General features: G+C 42.3%; 1 protein-coding gene across 1 annotated transcript in view; it reads left to right on the top strand.

The window, feature by feature from the left end:
- Positions 1 to 12,520: 12,520 nt before the first annotated feature.
- Positions 12,521 to 15,063, top strand: part of CHN1 (chimerin 1) — a 96,980-nt gene continuing 94,437 nt past the window's right edge. Inside the window, exon 1 of the mRNA XM_030454058.1 lies at positions 12,521 to 12,780. Coding sequence (XP_030309918.1) covers positions 12,675 to 12,780 — 106 coding nt within the window. The 5' untranslated portion in view covers positions 12,521 to 12,674. The remainder of the gene's footprint in view (positions 12,781 to 15,063) is intronic.

Raw genomic sequence — 15,063 nt, 5'->3', positions numbered from 1 at the left:
GGCCTGGAGGTACTCTGGGTTGCAATTAATGAGCTTAAAGGGTAGTACTCTGCATCTTAGGGAGCTCTGTCAGTGTTAGGCTGAGGTGAACGTCAGGCATGAGTGTGCTGTCATGTAGGTACATTCAGAGGAGCAGAGAGTTACAGGTTACCAGGTTTTTTTTGCCTAAGACTAACAATCCATCAGAGTGCAGACATGAGCTATTGCAATTTCATTTAATACTATCTGTCCTCATGTGGACTGAATGCAATGCAAGCAAATCTGAAGGGTGCGTTTAGCTACCCATGAGACAAAAGGTAAAATACTCTTTTGTTGGTTTTTTTTCCTACTACCTAAAAAGTTCCTGCTCTTGTTTGACCACAAGCCAGTTTTGGCATGACACATAAATAGTATTTCCCTCTCTTTATCTGAATCACTTCTAGACCATTACCGAAGGCAAGAATAATGTCCTTGATGAATCACTGGACTGATGCATTTTAGAAACAATTTCAAAAAGCCCATTAATTTATGTTTAAAATGGGAAACTACATCCTTGCCTTAGGATTCTAATCAGGTAGAAAGGAAGACAAGCAAAGAGAGGATGAGACTTCTGCTTTACCAGCAAAATAAATTGTCTTTCTGGAAAAAAATGAAGGAAAAGAGTCCACACTGCTAACTATTCCCTCCATGTGAGAAGGTGCTGTGTTCACTGCTTAATTATACCTGCCCTTTACTCTGATGCAAAGATGCATTCTGTGATGATCTGCTTCTTCTAAATATTACAGTGATGTTAGAAACATTCTGATCTCACTTGAGGTAGGTGGTATAAACATCTTGTTATCCATGACTGTGTGTTGAGAGCCATGCTCTCGAAGGCAGTATCATTGCAGTCGTCTGTAAAATGCCATCAAACTTCATAGTCAGCATGGCTCTGATTTCAAAAGGAGTAAAAGTTATCTGTCCTCCCTTTCATCAGAATTGCTTTAAAGGGCTAATGATTATTGCTTAAAAAAATAGATTATCACTGTAAATGCAAACTATGTATTTCACTGGGTGATAGGAGCATTTTAAACACTTGATCATCTTGATGAATATTTAATAAATCTCAAGCTACTAAATTACATTCTGTGGCTTTTGTGAATATATAGATTTTTTTTAATGCTGTCTCTTAACAGTTTACTCAAAGTTTTTAGAGCTCTGATTCTAATAGGACTGCGTTGTCAGCACAGTTGCATTTGTCACTTCCACCTATCATCTGGCACAGCATTGGCTTCTTTGGGATGGAAACGTTATACTGACTTGGATGCTTACCTTCTGCAGTCTCTTTAAATCGTAAGTACCAGCTGGTTATGAACTCTGGCCTTTACCTTGCTCCAAAGGTCTGGCAAAGTCATTTTGTTTGGGGAAAAAAATGCATGAGCTTTACCCACCCTTGCAATTTCACATCTAATTTAGATTTTGTTGTTCACCTGTCAGATACGGATGCACATCCCCTCCAAACATAACCACTTTATAATATACTAGGCACATTTATGAGGGTGCTTCAAATCCCATGGGACTTCTCTGCCTAGGAAATGTCACCACTTTGGCACACTTAGATTGTTATAAACATAAGCTTCTAGAGATTGTAAAGTTTGGTACTGATGTGTCTATTGATTTATTTCTGTCCAGCTCACTGGGAGGAATATAAGACTGTTGTCTGAGAATGCAGAGAAGCAACAAGGAAAGCTAAAGCCTCCTTGGAATTAAACCTTGTGAGAGAGATTAAGGACAACAGGAAGGGCTTCTTCAAATACATCACAGATAAAACCAACACTGGAGGCAATATAGGCCCAGTGCTGAATGAGATGGGTGCCCTGGTGACAGTGGAATTGCTGGACACCTTCTTTGCCTCTGTGTATACAGCTGGAGGATCCTCAGGAGCCCCAGGCCCCTAATGCTGCTGAGGAAGTCAGGGTAAAGGGTGAGTTTGCCTTGGTTGATGAGGGATGGGTTAAGGATCAGTTAATGAGGCTGGACACATCCATAAATCCATAGGTCCTGATGGGATACACCCATGGGTGCTGAGGGAACTGATGGATGTCATTGCTAGGCTGCTCTCCATCACCTTTGGGAAGTTGTTGGGAACTGGAGAGGTGCCTGAGGACTGGAGGAAAGCAAATGTCACCCCAGTCTTCTAGACTGCCAAGAAAGAGGACCCAGGTAACTACAGACTGGTCAGCCTCACCTCCATCCCTGGTGAGTAATGGAACAACTCACTCTTGGTGCTGTCTCCAGGCACATCAAAGACAAGAGGCTTATCAGGAGCAGTCAGCATGGTTTTACTAAGGGGAAGTCATCTCTGACCAGCCTGAGAGCCTTCTGTGAGGATATAACCAGGTGGATGGATGATGACAGAGCAGTAGACAAAGTTTATCTTGATTTCAAGAAGACATTTGACACCATCTCCCACAGCATCCTTGGAGCTAAACTGAAGAAGTGTGGTAATGAGGTGGATCAGGAGCTGGCTGTAGGATAGAAGCCAGAGAGTTGTAGTCAATGGGATGGAGTCTAGGTGGAAGTCTGTTTTTAGTGGATTCCCTCCAGGGTCAGTACTGGGACACATTCCTATGTGACCTCCTATAGATAACCCTGCTCTGGCAGGGGGGGTTGGACTTGATCTTTCAAGGTCCCTTTCAACCCCTAAGTTTCTATGATTTGATGTTTATTTGGAGAATAGTGTGTACTTTGCAGCTTGTACATTTTTGAAATTAAAATGAACTGGTGCAAAGCATAATATTAATAAGTAAATATTATGAGGTTATTTTTTCATGCTAATCACATAGTAATGGCTCTATTCCTGAATGGCAATTATCTTTTTTTGTGCTACAATCTGCATTAAGGGTTTATCCAAAAATAACACAGGAAATACTTTGTACAGTTACTGCAGCAAGGCCTTTCTGGCAGATTTCCATGGCATACTCAAAGTCTGTGAACAGGCCTACATTTGTCTTTCATTTAATAATGTGGAAAAGATTTTTGCTAAGTGCTGACTACAGCTCAAACTTCTACCTCCTGAGCAGAAGGCTGAAGAGTCACAATCTATAGTTAAATAAAGGAGACTTATAAATTTGCAAGTTGGGTTAGTCATATGTTGCTTATGCAAGACAATGGATAATAAATTATTAACCAAATGAGGTAAATAATTCCGTTTCCTGCTGTTTCCTGATGTCCGTACCAATTCTACACCTGGGAGTTTCTAATTTCTCAGGGACAAAATGCCATCTAGTGGTAGCTGCGAAGAATTGTCAGCAAATACATCCTTAAAATGGTTATAAAGTTCTTGTATTTTTTTCCTGATATTCTACATTTTACTGTACATTAAGCTCTTCGAAGAGGAAGACAGAGAGGCTGGGGAAAGGTACAGCTCCCCAAAAACTGTGCCTGTGTACAGGCTGGGATGCTGCACTGCCTGGCTGCTTGAGGACTCCCTCCCTCCTCTCTTGCCAGCCTCAGGCAGGTGATGGGGTTTTCCCCTGCTAAGGGTTTACTAAAGTTTCAGAGTTGGCAGGCTGTGCCTTGCTGTTAGTTTATAGAAAAAAAAAGTTAATTTGGCCAGTGCTGTATGAAGAGAAGCTGAAAGAAGCTACTTCTTCTTCACTGACTGTTCATCTGTCTCTCTCCTGGTAAGGAGGCTTTTCCCTCTGGTTTGTCATTCTCCAGGGAGATAAGAGGAAACCATTGAATGGTTTCCTTTCCATTTGCTCTTTGAATGAACTACCAGGGAATGATATAAACCTCTCCATAGCCCCATTTGCCTGCTTGACTCCTTAGAGAAGAATAGAAACTCTAAAAATACAAAACAAAACAAAAAAATAAATCAGACCTAAAATTTGGCCTCTAGAGCAGACTCTTGAAAATGTCAAGCTTCTGGGGTAGAATAACAGCCTTTGCTTGTACAGCAAGAACAAACAAGAACCTTCCCCCTGTGATTGTATTTAAATGTATTCATCAATGTAAACTGGGGATAGGAAACAGCAGTCACACCCTGCATGTGATTTAAGCCCACTGGTGGAGATATTTCTGCTTTATAAACAGAGCTGACTGAAGAGAACTCTGCAGTGTTTCATCATTCTGTGGTTTTGCACTCCCTTGTGATAGCAGCTTTTTTGTTGACAGGTTCTTGCTCTACCCGTGCACTATTTGAATTTCTCCATCTATAGGTCCAGTTTACCTTTTTCCACTGGAAAATGCTTGCAGCTGTGGTTGCCAGGGCTGTAAATAGACTGGGGGTCTCCGAGAGGTATTCTGCAGGCTGGTGCAGAAATCTGATCTGTCCTGCTGACGTTGTTGAATAAGTTGATGAAGATGGTGTGCTGGTTTGATGGGCTCTGAAGGTGTTTAATGATAAAGAGATCCTTCATTTTGATTCTTGTTGTGTATGATATTTGAAGTAAACTGCAGCTGACTAAGGAGTCTGATTAACAAAGGCACTCCCAGCACAGTTCACCACAAAAGGCATTTGAGAGCTCCCACAGCTGTGGGCCCACTGACCCTGCTGTAATGCCAGCACGTGCAGTCTGGGCCCTGGGCTGCTCCTGGCTGGCTCCCCAGGCCATTGCTTTGGGCAACAGCCAGTGCAGCTGCAGGGAGAGAAGAGAGAGCCAAAACAGGACTAGAGCAGCACTGGTTCAGGTGGAAGCAAACTGCCAGGGAAGCATATTTAGGTAGGCAGAACAGGAAGATGTTGGGGAGTGTTGGCAAGTGCAGTCTGAATAGTGTGAAAAAGTTTACTGCCTTTGACCTAGCTAAAAAAGCATGAGGGAATCCCTAGATCTGAGACAATTTCTCTTAAAGATGGAATAATGCCTTTATCTGAGCAACATCTGTTATCTTGCAGGTGTTGTGGCTGCATCTGCCCTTTACTCACAGGCTTTCAGAGCAGCAGGATGCTTTGAAGGGGATATGATTCCTCACAGGCAGAAGGAAAGGTGTTCCTTTGTGGATAGAGGAAAGAAAATAAATCTTGTGAGCAAACGGTCATGCAATTGAACCTTGAAATGAAGGGGAAAGAATAGTGAAAACAATCTGATTAGTAATGATCTGTCTGAACTTTGCATGTATGTTTTCTGAAGCTATCAAGCTAAATACAAGTGAATCCATATACAGTGCCTACACAACATTTTTCAGTGCTTCAAAGAACTGGACAGAGCATAGGCAATGTTACTTCTAATGTTTTTTTGTCTTTATATGGGTAATGATTATATACTATAAAGAAGAAGTTAATTTTAATGCTGTGTAGCATGATAATTTGGATTAATGCTTTTGATTTTTACAATGAGAACAAACTAATCAGGTTTCTTTGTCCCACATTCCCTTAAAACAGTTTAAGATACATTCTTCTTAAAAATATGTCCTTTTGGGAGCAGTAAGGAGAGCAGTTTCCCCTTTGTGAACCAAAGCAGCTGTTTTCTAAGAACCAGCAGCAAACTGGCATTGGAAACTTTGCTGCAACCCACACCTAAATGGTGAGAGCCTGCATCCCCCTGCTCATGCAGTGCTGTACCATGAGTTTTGCTTGTTTACATCTTTTTAACACATATTTTCTTGACTTAGTGAGGTTTAAGAAAAAGAAAAAAAGCTCTTTGAAAATTGCTTCCCTTATCAGTGACTTGTTGCTGCAGATAAACTCTGAATCCTGAAGTCATATTTGCACAGGCTGAAAGCACTGGTATCACAGCTCTACAGCATGTAGAAAACCATTAGGAGCTGAATTTTGGAAGGTCTAAACCAGGGATTAATTTCCCATATGTCTCTTTGATTAGGGATTGCACGAGTTTACAATTGAATATGTGAGGCTGAATTCCAGACCTGAGGTTGGTGCAGTGATGTGCGAGTCAGATTGCAAGATTACTTCTGTGATCTCTGATTTTGTTTAAAATAAATCTTCTGCATTCACAGCTGAAAAGTCATCAAGTCCTAGTAATTGTCTTTGACATTGCCAATTTAGGACCTGGATATCTGCTCATTTAGTTTCGCTCTGCTGACAGCCTTTCTACATGTCTTGGTTAACAATAAGCAAAATGTGCACAACCATGGGATGTAGTTGATTTACTATTAGAGAGGAAATAACACTTTTTTTTTTTCCCTTCCCCCTTCCTCCCTCCCCAAGAAAAAAACCCAACAACATGACATCAGGTAAAGAAAAGAGAAATTTCTCTGCATGGTGACCACATAACTTAAGATTTTTGGTGCAGATAAAAGGGCTCAGAAAGTCTCAGATAATTTTCTCCTTTCATAAGGAATCTTATAACTTGCAGTTCACTAAAGCAGTTGTGAGACTGGCAGATCAATTAATGTATAGTGAAAATCTCAAATCCTAATTAAATCCTACAATTAATTCCAGGATTCTCTTCTCTCCTGTCCAGGAATACTTGATTTGAACAACATGTTTAATGGAAAGGCTACTGATTCCTTCAATAGCACTTCAGAATCATTAGGAGGAAAAACATTAATCTCCTTCATTTCTTTGAAGTTGCTTTGGTTAATGTCATCTCTCTGCAATACTGAATGCTGATCTCTAAAGATATTTCCAGTTTTATGCTGTGCTGCTTTTTGTGCCCTGCTGCTGTTACCTGCCTGCTTGCAGGTTTAGCTGTGTTTCTGGTAAGTGCAGTAGAGCAGCAAGGAGCCACCAGTGCATGTGCTTGCTTGCTCAGTTTGGAAGGTTTTATATTTTCCTAAAAAATTTTCCTGGTGGGAGAAAGCAGACCTCTCTCAGAGACTTGTTGAACTGCAAATTAGTTATGCGGTGTCTCTGCTACTTCAAAACTTTGAGATTCAGAAGCACCTTCAGGTCATTAAATCTCATTCTAGAGAGGAACTCGATAAGGAGATTGTGGGTGTCTATACAGCAGAAAAGCCTCAGAATGTTTCCAAAGTTCACTTCGTACTGATATAGTCCATTTTCTAAACCACATAAAATTCAACTCCAAATTCTATGCAGTTTGTTTTAACAGGGCCAACCTTGTTGAGATAAAACACATTGTTGAGCTTTAAAACAACCTGAAATGTTTCTCGTACTTGGTCATTCTTTCGGAGAACCATTGGAGTCCTAGAAGATGCAACTCTGAGAAGCAAGTTGCATGGGATAACTTGTACCCTCATTTAAAACATTATTTTTGAATGCAGATTCTATATAGCACATAAGATCTCAGGTTTGGATTTCTTCAGTTCTTCAAAGCCATCCAAGGATCCAGAGGTGGATCCAACTATTCCAGAAGTCTCAACTGATTGCACGAAGAACTGCTTCAGTAGCATAGCTTATGGCTTCAAGTAAGAAATATCTGCTCAGGGTTAAATACATGTTAAAAGTCAGGACGAGAAGTATCTTGCAGACTTTTTTTTTTTTTTTTTTTTTTTTTTTTTTTTTTTTTTTTTTTTAATGGCCAGCTTATTATTAAGTGTTTATAGATGAAATTACACTCATAACAGTTTATTTGAAAAATTATTTTGCCAGTGGCTTGCCTTCTGTTTTTTGACTTGCAATTTCCAATTTTTTTCTTCGAATATATAGAAGCACTACTTCAGCTAATGCCTTAATATGTATTTCTAAGCATGGTATAAAAAGGAAATATTATGAAAGTTAAATAGAAGCTATAAGCTGAATTTTAAAGCCAGTACAAACACACTTGGGTGTTTTATAGCCACCAGTATTATCTCCTTTGACACTTGAGGCCTGTCCCTAGGAGACAGAAAGCAGAAATTTCCTGGAATTTCTTTAATTAGCCTCCTCATTTCACTTAAAACAAGTGATAAAAACCATATTGGGCTATGTTTTTAAGAGTTCTGCAGATGAAACTTAGACTATATATCTCTTATGTCTGAGCAAATGTGAAAGCAATATGAAATTTCCTAATATTTAAATAATTTTATTAATAACTTATCTTGTCTCAGAAGTCTGTGCTAGTGAGACATGCCGGTAAGTGTGTACACAAGAAATAAGAAAGTTCATACAAAGTCTGCTGTTGAAGTATATTCAGGCCAAAATCCCCCTTTTGCCATTATAAGCAGTTGAATCACACACCTATTTTTTTCTATTGCTTACTCCGAACACCACCTGGAACCTGTCACAAGAGGAAAGCTCTGGGACTCAGTTTAAACCCCAACATGCTGAGTGATCACAATCCACTGGCCTGTGGTCAGGCATGGGAAGCCCATTCCTTATTTCATTGATTTACATCACCTAGGCATACTGAACTGCTCTAAGTTGTTATAAGATGCCAAATGTGAGGTTTTAATGTGTTAGTTGTGATTTAAAACAACAGGAATGGTGGACAGGTTACATGCATCTCTCTTTGGCAATGATTATAAAATTTAACATGCAAGTTGCTCCTAGTAACTGATACTTTGTTAGTCTGTACCATGTTGATAAAAGAAAAAAAAATAATTACCCCCAACATCTATCGACAAGCAGAGATCCCAGGAAAATACTGGTAATGTCTGGTTTGCAAAGGTTGTTCATAGCTGCTGTTCTTGGTGCAGGGATTCTGTCTCCCTCTGTGCCAGTACAGTGTTGGGTCATGTTGTGTTCAAGTGACTTTGCTGTTATGTTTCTAGTAATGAAAAATAATGAGCATCCAAAAGATAAACTCAAATTCCAGTTCTCTCATCAAAGGGAGAAAGAATATCCAAAATGTTGGTGACGTGTAATGACAGTTCTGGGTGTGTTTATAGGCTTGATGTTATGCCCATATGGCTGTCATCTATATAAGCAATAAGTTTAATTCACGAATTTAGTAGTCAGTCTTCAATCTTTTTATTGATGACTTGTAAATTAGATAGAACAGTTGAATTTATCATAATGCACAAATGGTAGAAATCTGCCTTACCATTTTCCAAGGAGTAAGTGTCCCGTAATAGCATGAACTCTGAATCTGCTCAGTAAGGTAGCACTTGGCCATCCTTCCACCCCACAAACTCCCAGCACTTACACATGACAACTGAAATTAAAATCCGCATGTGACAAGGCTTCTATGGTGCTGTTTCCTGCTCTCAAGGGGGTCTGTTGCAGGTATACATGAGCTGTGATAAGATGCTACCTCAATTCATCAGGCAACATCCCACTTGTACTGCTTCCTAATAATACAGGACAGTTTTAATTTATGAAGTTTTTTTTCTTCACACAACATTATATTTACTAGCTGGGAACCTTTCTTTACAGTTGTGTATAAATTTTTAAAAATGCCAGTGATTAATTTCAATGTCTCATTTATCACTATATGATTAGTAAATTGGTTAAGGTTTGAAGAATAAATGCCTGGATATTAGAAGCAGTTTTGTAACAGCCCCTCAGACTAGGTGATGGATCAAAGAAAGGCCACAGTGGAAAATGGTCCATTGGTCCCTCCAGTGCTCAGCACCAATATGGGGAGAGGAGTTAGGGGCAAAAGAAGAGAATCCAAAAACGAAAAAAAAAAAAAATCCAAAATATAAACAAAAAACCCCTAAACACTGGAAATGAACCCCAAATTCCAGTAATGAAATTTTACCTGAAGAACAGAGCAGTAATAGCTGACTGCAATATCTAATGAGCCTTTGAGGCTTGGGAGATGATGCAAGAAACTGACCAAGGGACAATGGACAAGCCAGAAATCAGCATGTTACTCAAGTATTTATCTTTTGGGGAGTTTAAAGTACCCCTATCAGGTGGCAAGCACAACAATGCTTTTTCTACAAAATGTGATGCTAACTAACCAATTTTGAAAAGGAAGAGGCAGGGAAACAAGACACCAAGCTCATCTTTGCTGCCATGTAAATAAATGAAAAACTACCTCAGTCATGCAAAACAAGGTCCTCTTTTGTGTTCTCTCCTGCAAAAGAAGAAATGTGTGAGCTGGGGTCTCTCGGAAGGGACAGCCCCTCTGGCCACTCGAGGCCAGGTTGGGGCTCTGTGCTTGCTGCTCCGGAGCATCTGCCTTTCCTGTGCAAGGCGATGGAGGGTTAGTGCTTGCTAAGCTCCAACTCTCTTCAAACAAAATTCCCAGAGTTGTAGTTAAATCATTGTTATTGCTGGTGCACTAAGATGTGCTGGCCTGATAAGGCATTATGTAATTTTAAGATAATAATGTTGTTCGACAGAAATTGCCATGAGGGCTTTAAGTCTGCTCAAAAAAAATGAGGGTGTGAGGGGAGAGACCTTCACCTAGTGAACTTCAGGCTAATTTTTTTCCTGATTAGATTTCATCCTGCTGTGTCAAGGCTATCAGCCTCTGTAAAAGCCAGAGTTGCCATTAGGTAAAATGTAGGTACTGCACGCAGCCACCTCCCCTGCCACCTCCACCAGGTTTCTTGTGCCAACACCTGTGAGGGTGCTTCGGGAGCACTGAGTATGAGCCCAGCAATGAAGTCCTTCCAAAAGCTGCTGCTGTTCTCTGCAGGCTGCTAGAGGCCAAAGGCTCCCAAACTGAGCAAATAATCTGATCAGAAATAATGATTGAACTCAATTTGTTTTGAAAATACAGATCAGCTGCAGAATTCTTTCTACCACAGTAAAATACCATTTCAGTAACTGATGGTGAAATAACCAACTCGCTCCTCTAGGTTTTAGCCATAACTGCATTAATAGTGAAGGCATTTTTAGACAATTGAAATGACTTATCAATTTACTCAGGCTGATCTTAACAACTCTAGTATTGATAATGCCTATTATGAAAAATAATTATACGCTCTTTGGACAGGAAAACATTTCTAACATAAACATAAAGTTTAGTAGATAGCAATAAAGATTCTGGAATTGTGAAGGAGTAAAAGCTGGCTATTTAATTGAAGGAAGTTGGAGTGAAAGCTTGGGATTTAATTCCAGGAAATGTAAGAGAAAAAAAAAAATCTGTACTAAGATCCAAGTTATTTCCAAAAAACAAAGCAAAAACATGAAGGTCAAATCATGTACGCAGATTGGCAAAGATTTTTTTGTGTTGCTTTTTTCCAAACCATTTTTTATCTATTTTTAAGCACACTTTAAGCACTGCAATTAAAATATTATTTCTCAGTATTCCATCTGCTCAATAAGCTTTTACACTTTCTATATGCAAAAGGAAAACTTTGTGGTCAGGTCAATCCTGCTATGATTCATTTGGGAAGGAATACAATAAAAGAAACAATCACTCTAGGATAAAATGTTTATTTTGTTAACTTTGCACATTAAGCAAAATATACCAACATTAAAACCTGTATTTTGAAATATCTGACAGACATAACAAATCCCATGGTTTTCTTTTTTTATTAAACAGATACAAAGATATTCAAAACTTTCCCACACAATCTTTCCCTTTTGTTCTTTACAAAAAGCGTAGGTAGTATTCAGAGTATGAAAACCCATGTGCTACTAAATACATAAAACATCCATTTTTCAGGCAGACCTTTATGTTTTAGCTGCACTGTTGAAAGATGTATTTTATGTACTTGCTGACCCTAAGTTGCATTTCTGTGACTGGAACCACTAATTGCAGTGGCTGTATATGAAGCCTATGTAACACGCTCATCCTCCTTCAGACTGTCCTACGGGAAAAGCCTTGCCTGGAACACACGGCTCCCACTGCACATCCACCGTGGGAGTCACCACAGTGCCCCAAGCAGAGGTGTGCCTGGCTGTATGATGCTCCGAACAGCACCTGCCAGCCCTGGCTGTCTCCGAAGCCTTCGCTGAACGTTGTGGATTTGCCCAGCTGTAATGGATTACATTTGAGTAAAAATTTGTGTCAGGCGTGCTCAGGCTGGGTTTAAATTCTCGGCACACAGAGCTTGCACCTGAGAGGTGGAGAAACCACTGGATCCCCAAACTGATCCCGTGGGTGGAGGCTGATCACGCAGCCTCTGCTGAGTGCTGACCTCTGCTCCAAACACCTGTTTCCAGGTTGTAAACGCAGCCTGTCCAAGTGATTTCTACTGGCCATGATGTTGTGTTTTCGATTAAATGCTTTCAGCTCCGAAATTTACAGTCCTGGACAGCAAAGAATGATGGTAGCTGGGCTGGATGAAATCTCTCTCACCAAAACATTTTGAGGGGAATTCCACAGTTTTGCTCTCTTTATGCTTGCTGGCATTTAAGTGGAAAATTTCTTCACGTTTCAAGAAAGTGTTTCTCTAAAGACCGCTGGCTCCTCTCCTGTCCCAGGTAGGCGCAGCCCTGCCAAGGCTGAAGAGGCACAGGCCTGGCGGGTCTCTCCCCAGGGGGCGGCCGGGGACCCTGGGTCTGTTTTCCACAGCCAATCTCCGCAGCGGAGAGGAGTCCTCCGGCAGGACCACGACCGGTGCCCGAGGGACGGGATGGGGGCCTGGGACGCGGCGTCCCTTTGTGTCCCGGCGGGCGGCGGGCCGGCCGCGTTGCCATGGGAACCGTGTGGCGGGCAGGTCGTGTGGCGGCGCAAGATGGCTCCCCGAGGCGGCGGGCCGCAGCGTGAGCGCGGGCGGGGCGGGAGGGGCGGCAGCGGGGAGCTCCCCGCTGCTGCCGCTCTGCCCCGGCCGTCCCCCGTCCCTCCCTCTCCCATCCTCTCCCACCCCCCTCCCCATCCTTCCCCGGGCCCTGCCCTCCCTTCTCCTCCGCCGCGGGCTGCGGCCGCTCCGCCCCGCGGCAGCAAGTGGCAGCGGGTGTCGGTGCGGCGGGGTACCCTGACAGCCCCGCGCCCAACTTGTGTTGCAGGCGCGCCCCGCCGCTGATGCGAGAGCTGCCGCGCCAATGCCAGCCCCGCGCCGCCCGGCCAGCCCCCGCCGCCCCCCGGGCCCGCCCCGCTGCCGCCGCCGCGATGGCTCTGACCTTGTTCGGTGAGTAACCGCTGCCTCAGCCCGGCGGGCGCGGGGCTGCCGGCCCCCATTGTTTGCCGCACGGCAGCGCCTGGGCGTGGGCTCTGGCCCGGAGGGCTGCCGCAGGCCCGGGCCCGCAGCACAGCCCTGCTCCCGGGCTGGCGGGGAGAACAACGCGCCCCGCGGGAAGCCACCGGTACCGGCTGCGGCGTGGGCTCGGGCTGCGGGGCGCGACAGAGAAATAAAAGTTGCGGTGCTTCAGCAAACCCCCCCCCCCCGCAGGGCCGGGGAGCTGCAGGGCGGGCTGGAAAAGGACCCCGCGCTCCTGCGAACATCGGGGTGCGGGGCCTCGGGTGCGTTTCTGTAAGAGTGTGCAGAGGCGCAGGGGCAAGGAGCGAGAGTGTCGGGGGCTGCGGGTCACGGAGTCGGTCGGGTTCTCAGGTGGAGACGGAGCAGTGGAGCCAGCGTCTGAACGCTGTAGTTTTAACTGTTGAACATGAGGGTTTTCTTAAGTAAGCTTATTAAGCTTGCTTATGGGTAATATGCTTAATTTTACAGAGGGGAAAAAAAGAAAAAAAGCTATAAAGTGCTTCTGGCAACATGAGGTAAATACAACAATGTAAAGGAAAGCAGAAATCAGCGTGATTAACATCAGGACGGAAATAACGGGACAATCGGGATGCTCTTACTCTTAAGAAGCTCATACACCAGAAGTGATTTAAATAAAACTATTTACTTTAAATCACTGTTTACTTTGAGTGCTGATATGAAGACTGTTAAGTGTTCAGACTATGGGTTTTGCTTCCTTTGTAGACAAATAATTTTGTTTCATTCCACTCGTGATTCTTTGGCTCGAATGATTTCCCAAAAGAATAAAAACTGTCTCCTGGGTTTTCATAAAATGTTGACACCTGTTATATTGTGGTGGTATATCAAGCCCTGTCTACAGCCAAGTTTAGGGCATGTTACAAAACGTTTTTCTGTAGATAAGATCTATGCAGTATTGGATTTAGCTACAGTGCTGTCGCTTAAATCTGTATTTCTGTCCTGAGTTTCTCAGGATGCAAAAGGTGTTAAATTGTAGTTCACAGGGGAGCAAACTCTCCCTGTCATTGTAGGCCTCATCTTACTCAGTTCAGGTGAGCCCTCGGACTTGTGGAAGAGTCGGGGCAGGGGCCAGGGCTGGGTCCCTCTGCCTTGTCAGTTGCGGGGCGGGCATTAAGCTCTTTGGTTTAGGAGTCAGCGTAGAGGGTGCTCAAATGGCAGACTGGCTTTTGTAAGATAGCCTGTGGTACATACTGCATTGTATCATTGTAAGGTGTAGGCTATTCAGGCATTCAAGGTTGTTGTCCTTTGTCAAAAATCAAATTTTTAGGCTATTGAAAATACAGTTGTTCCATGGCAAGTAGCTAAGGTGAAAATTAAGAATATTTGGCTGTGAAAATTAAGAATATTTTCATTTCAACTTTTAAATAAAGTGGTGTTCCTAAGTCAGGTACTTGTTTTTTTTAAGCCTAAGTGATTCTTTTTAAATTCACGTGTATGTTATCTACTTAATGACATTTTTCTATTCATACAAATTTGTTTCTAAAGTAAATTGAATTAGATGTTTTTGTGTGCTGTCACATCTGTTGTTAGAGTAATGACATTGATACATGTAAAAGACAATGAGAAAAGAGAAGACAGACTGGGCTACTCAGCTGTGTGTAGGTTTTAAATAATATCTTGCCAAGGGCAAAACCTAAAGATTTCACCCTTCTAAGGAAATGCAAAGTGACGATTAAAAAATGCAACAAATCAGGCTAATGTGTGTCAGTAAATGAATGTGGTGCCTTTCATAAATGTAAAAGCAGTACGGCTAAAACTATGAATGCAGGAGTGTGAGTGGGAATTAGGTAAGTGCCGAAAATGCACTATCTGTTTGCAGATGAGGTTGAGATTAATTTACATTTGAGTTAGCACAGCTTAGTGTGTTGCTGTGGGTCCTCTGAGCTGAGGTAGTTCAAAACACTTTTTGTCTCTTACCATATGTAACAAAGACAGACCACAACATGCTTTCTTTGAACCTGCAGAACAGTGTTCAGCTTTTGTCTTGAATTTTGGCAGCCTATGGAGGGTTGCGTTTTCAGTTGCTGCACCACAACTAACCTGTAGTAACTCAGTAAAAATGTAACTCACAAAAAAGTGGGTTTTAGTTTGTGGTAATATAAGCCCCTTCCAAGGTAACATCAGCAGACTGGGGGAAAGGCAGAATAAATGAATTAATGTATCTGTTTAGAAGGATTAAGCAGCTATAATTGTACT

This window comes from Calypte anna, chromosome 7 (genome assembly GCF_003957555.1).
Source record: "Calypte anna isolate BGI_N300 chromosome 7, bCalAnn1_v1.p, whole genome shotgun sequence".
Classification (NCBI taxonomy): domain Eukaryota; kingdom Metazoa; phylum Chordata; class Aves; order Apodiformes; family Trochilidae; genus Calypte; species Calypte anna.
Note: the sequence above shows the minus strand (reverse complement) of the source record. Positions and strands in the feature narration are given on the sequence as shown.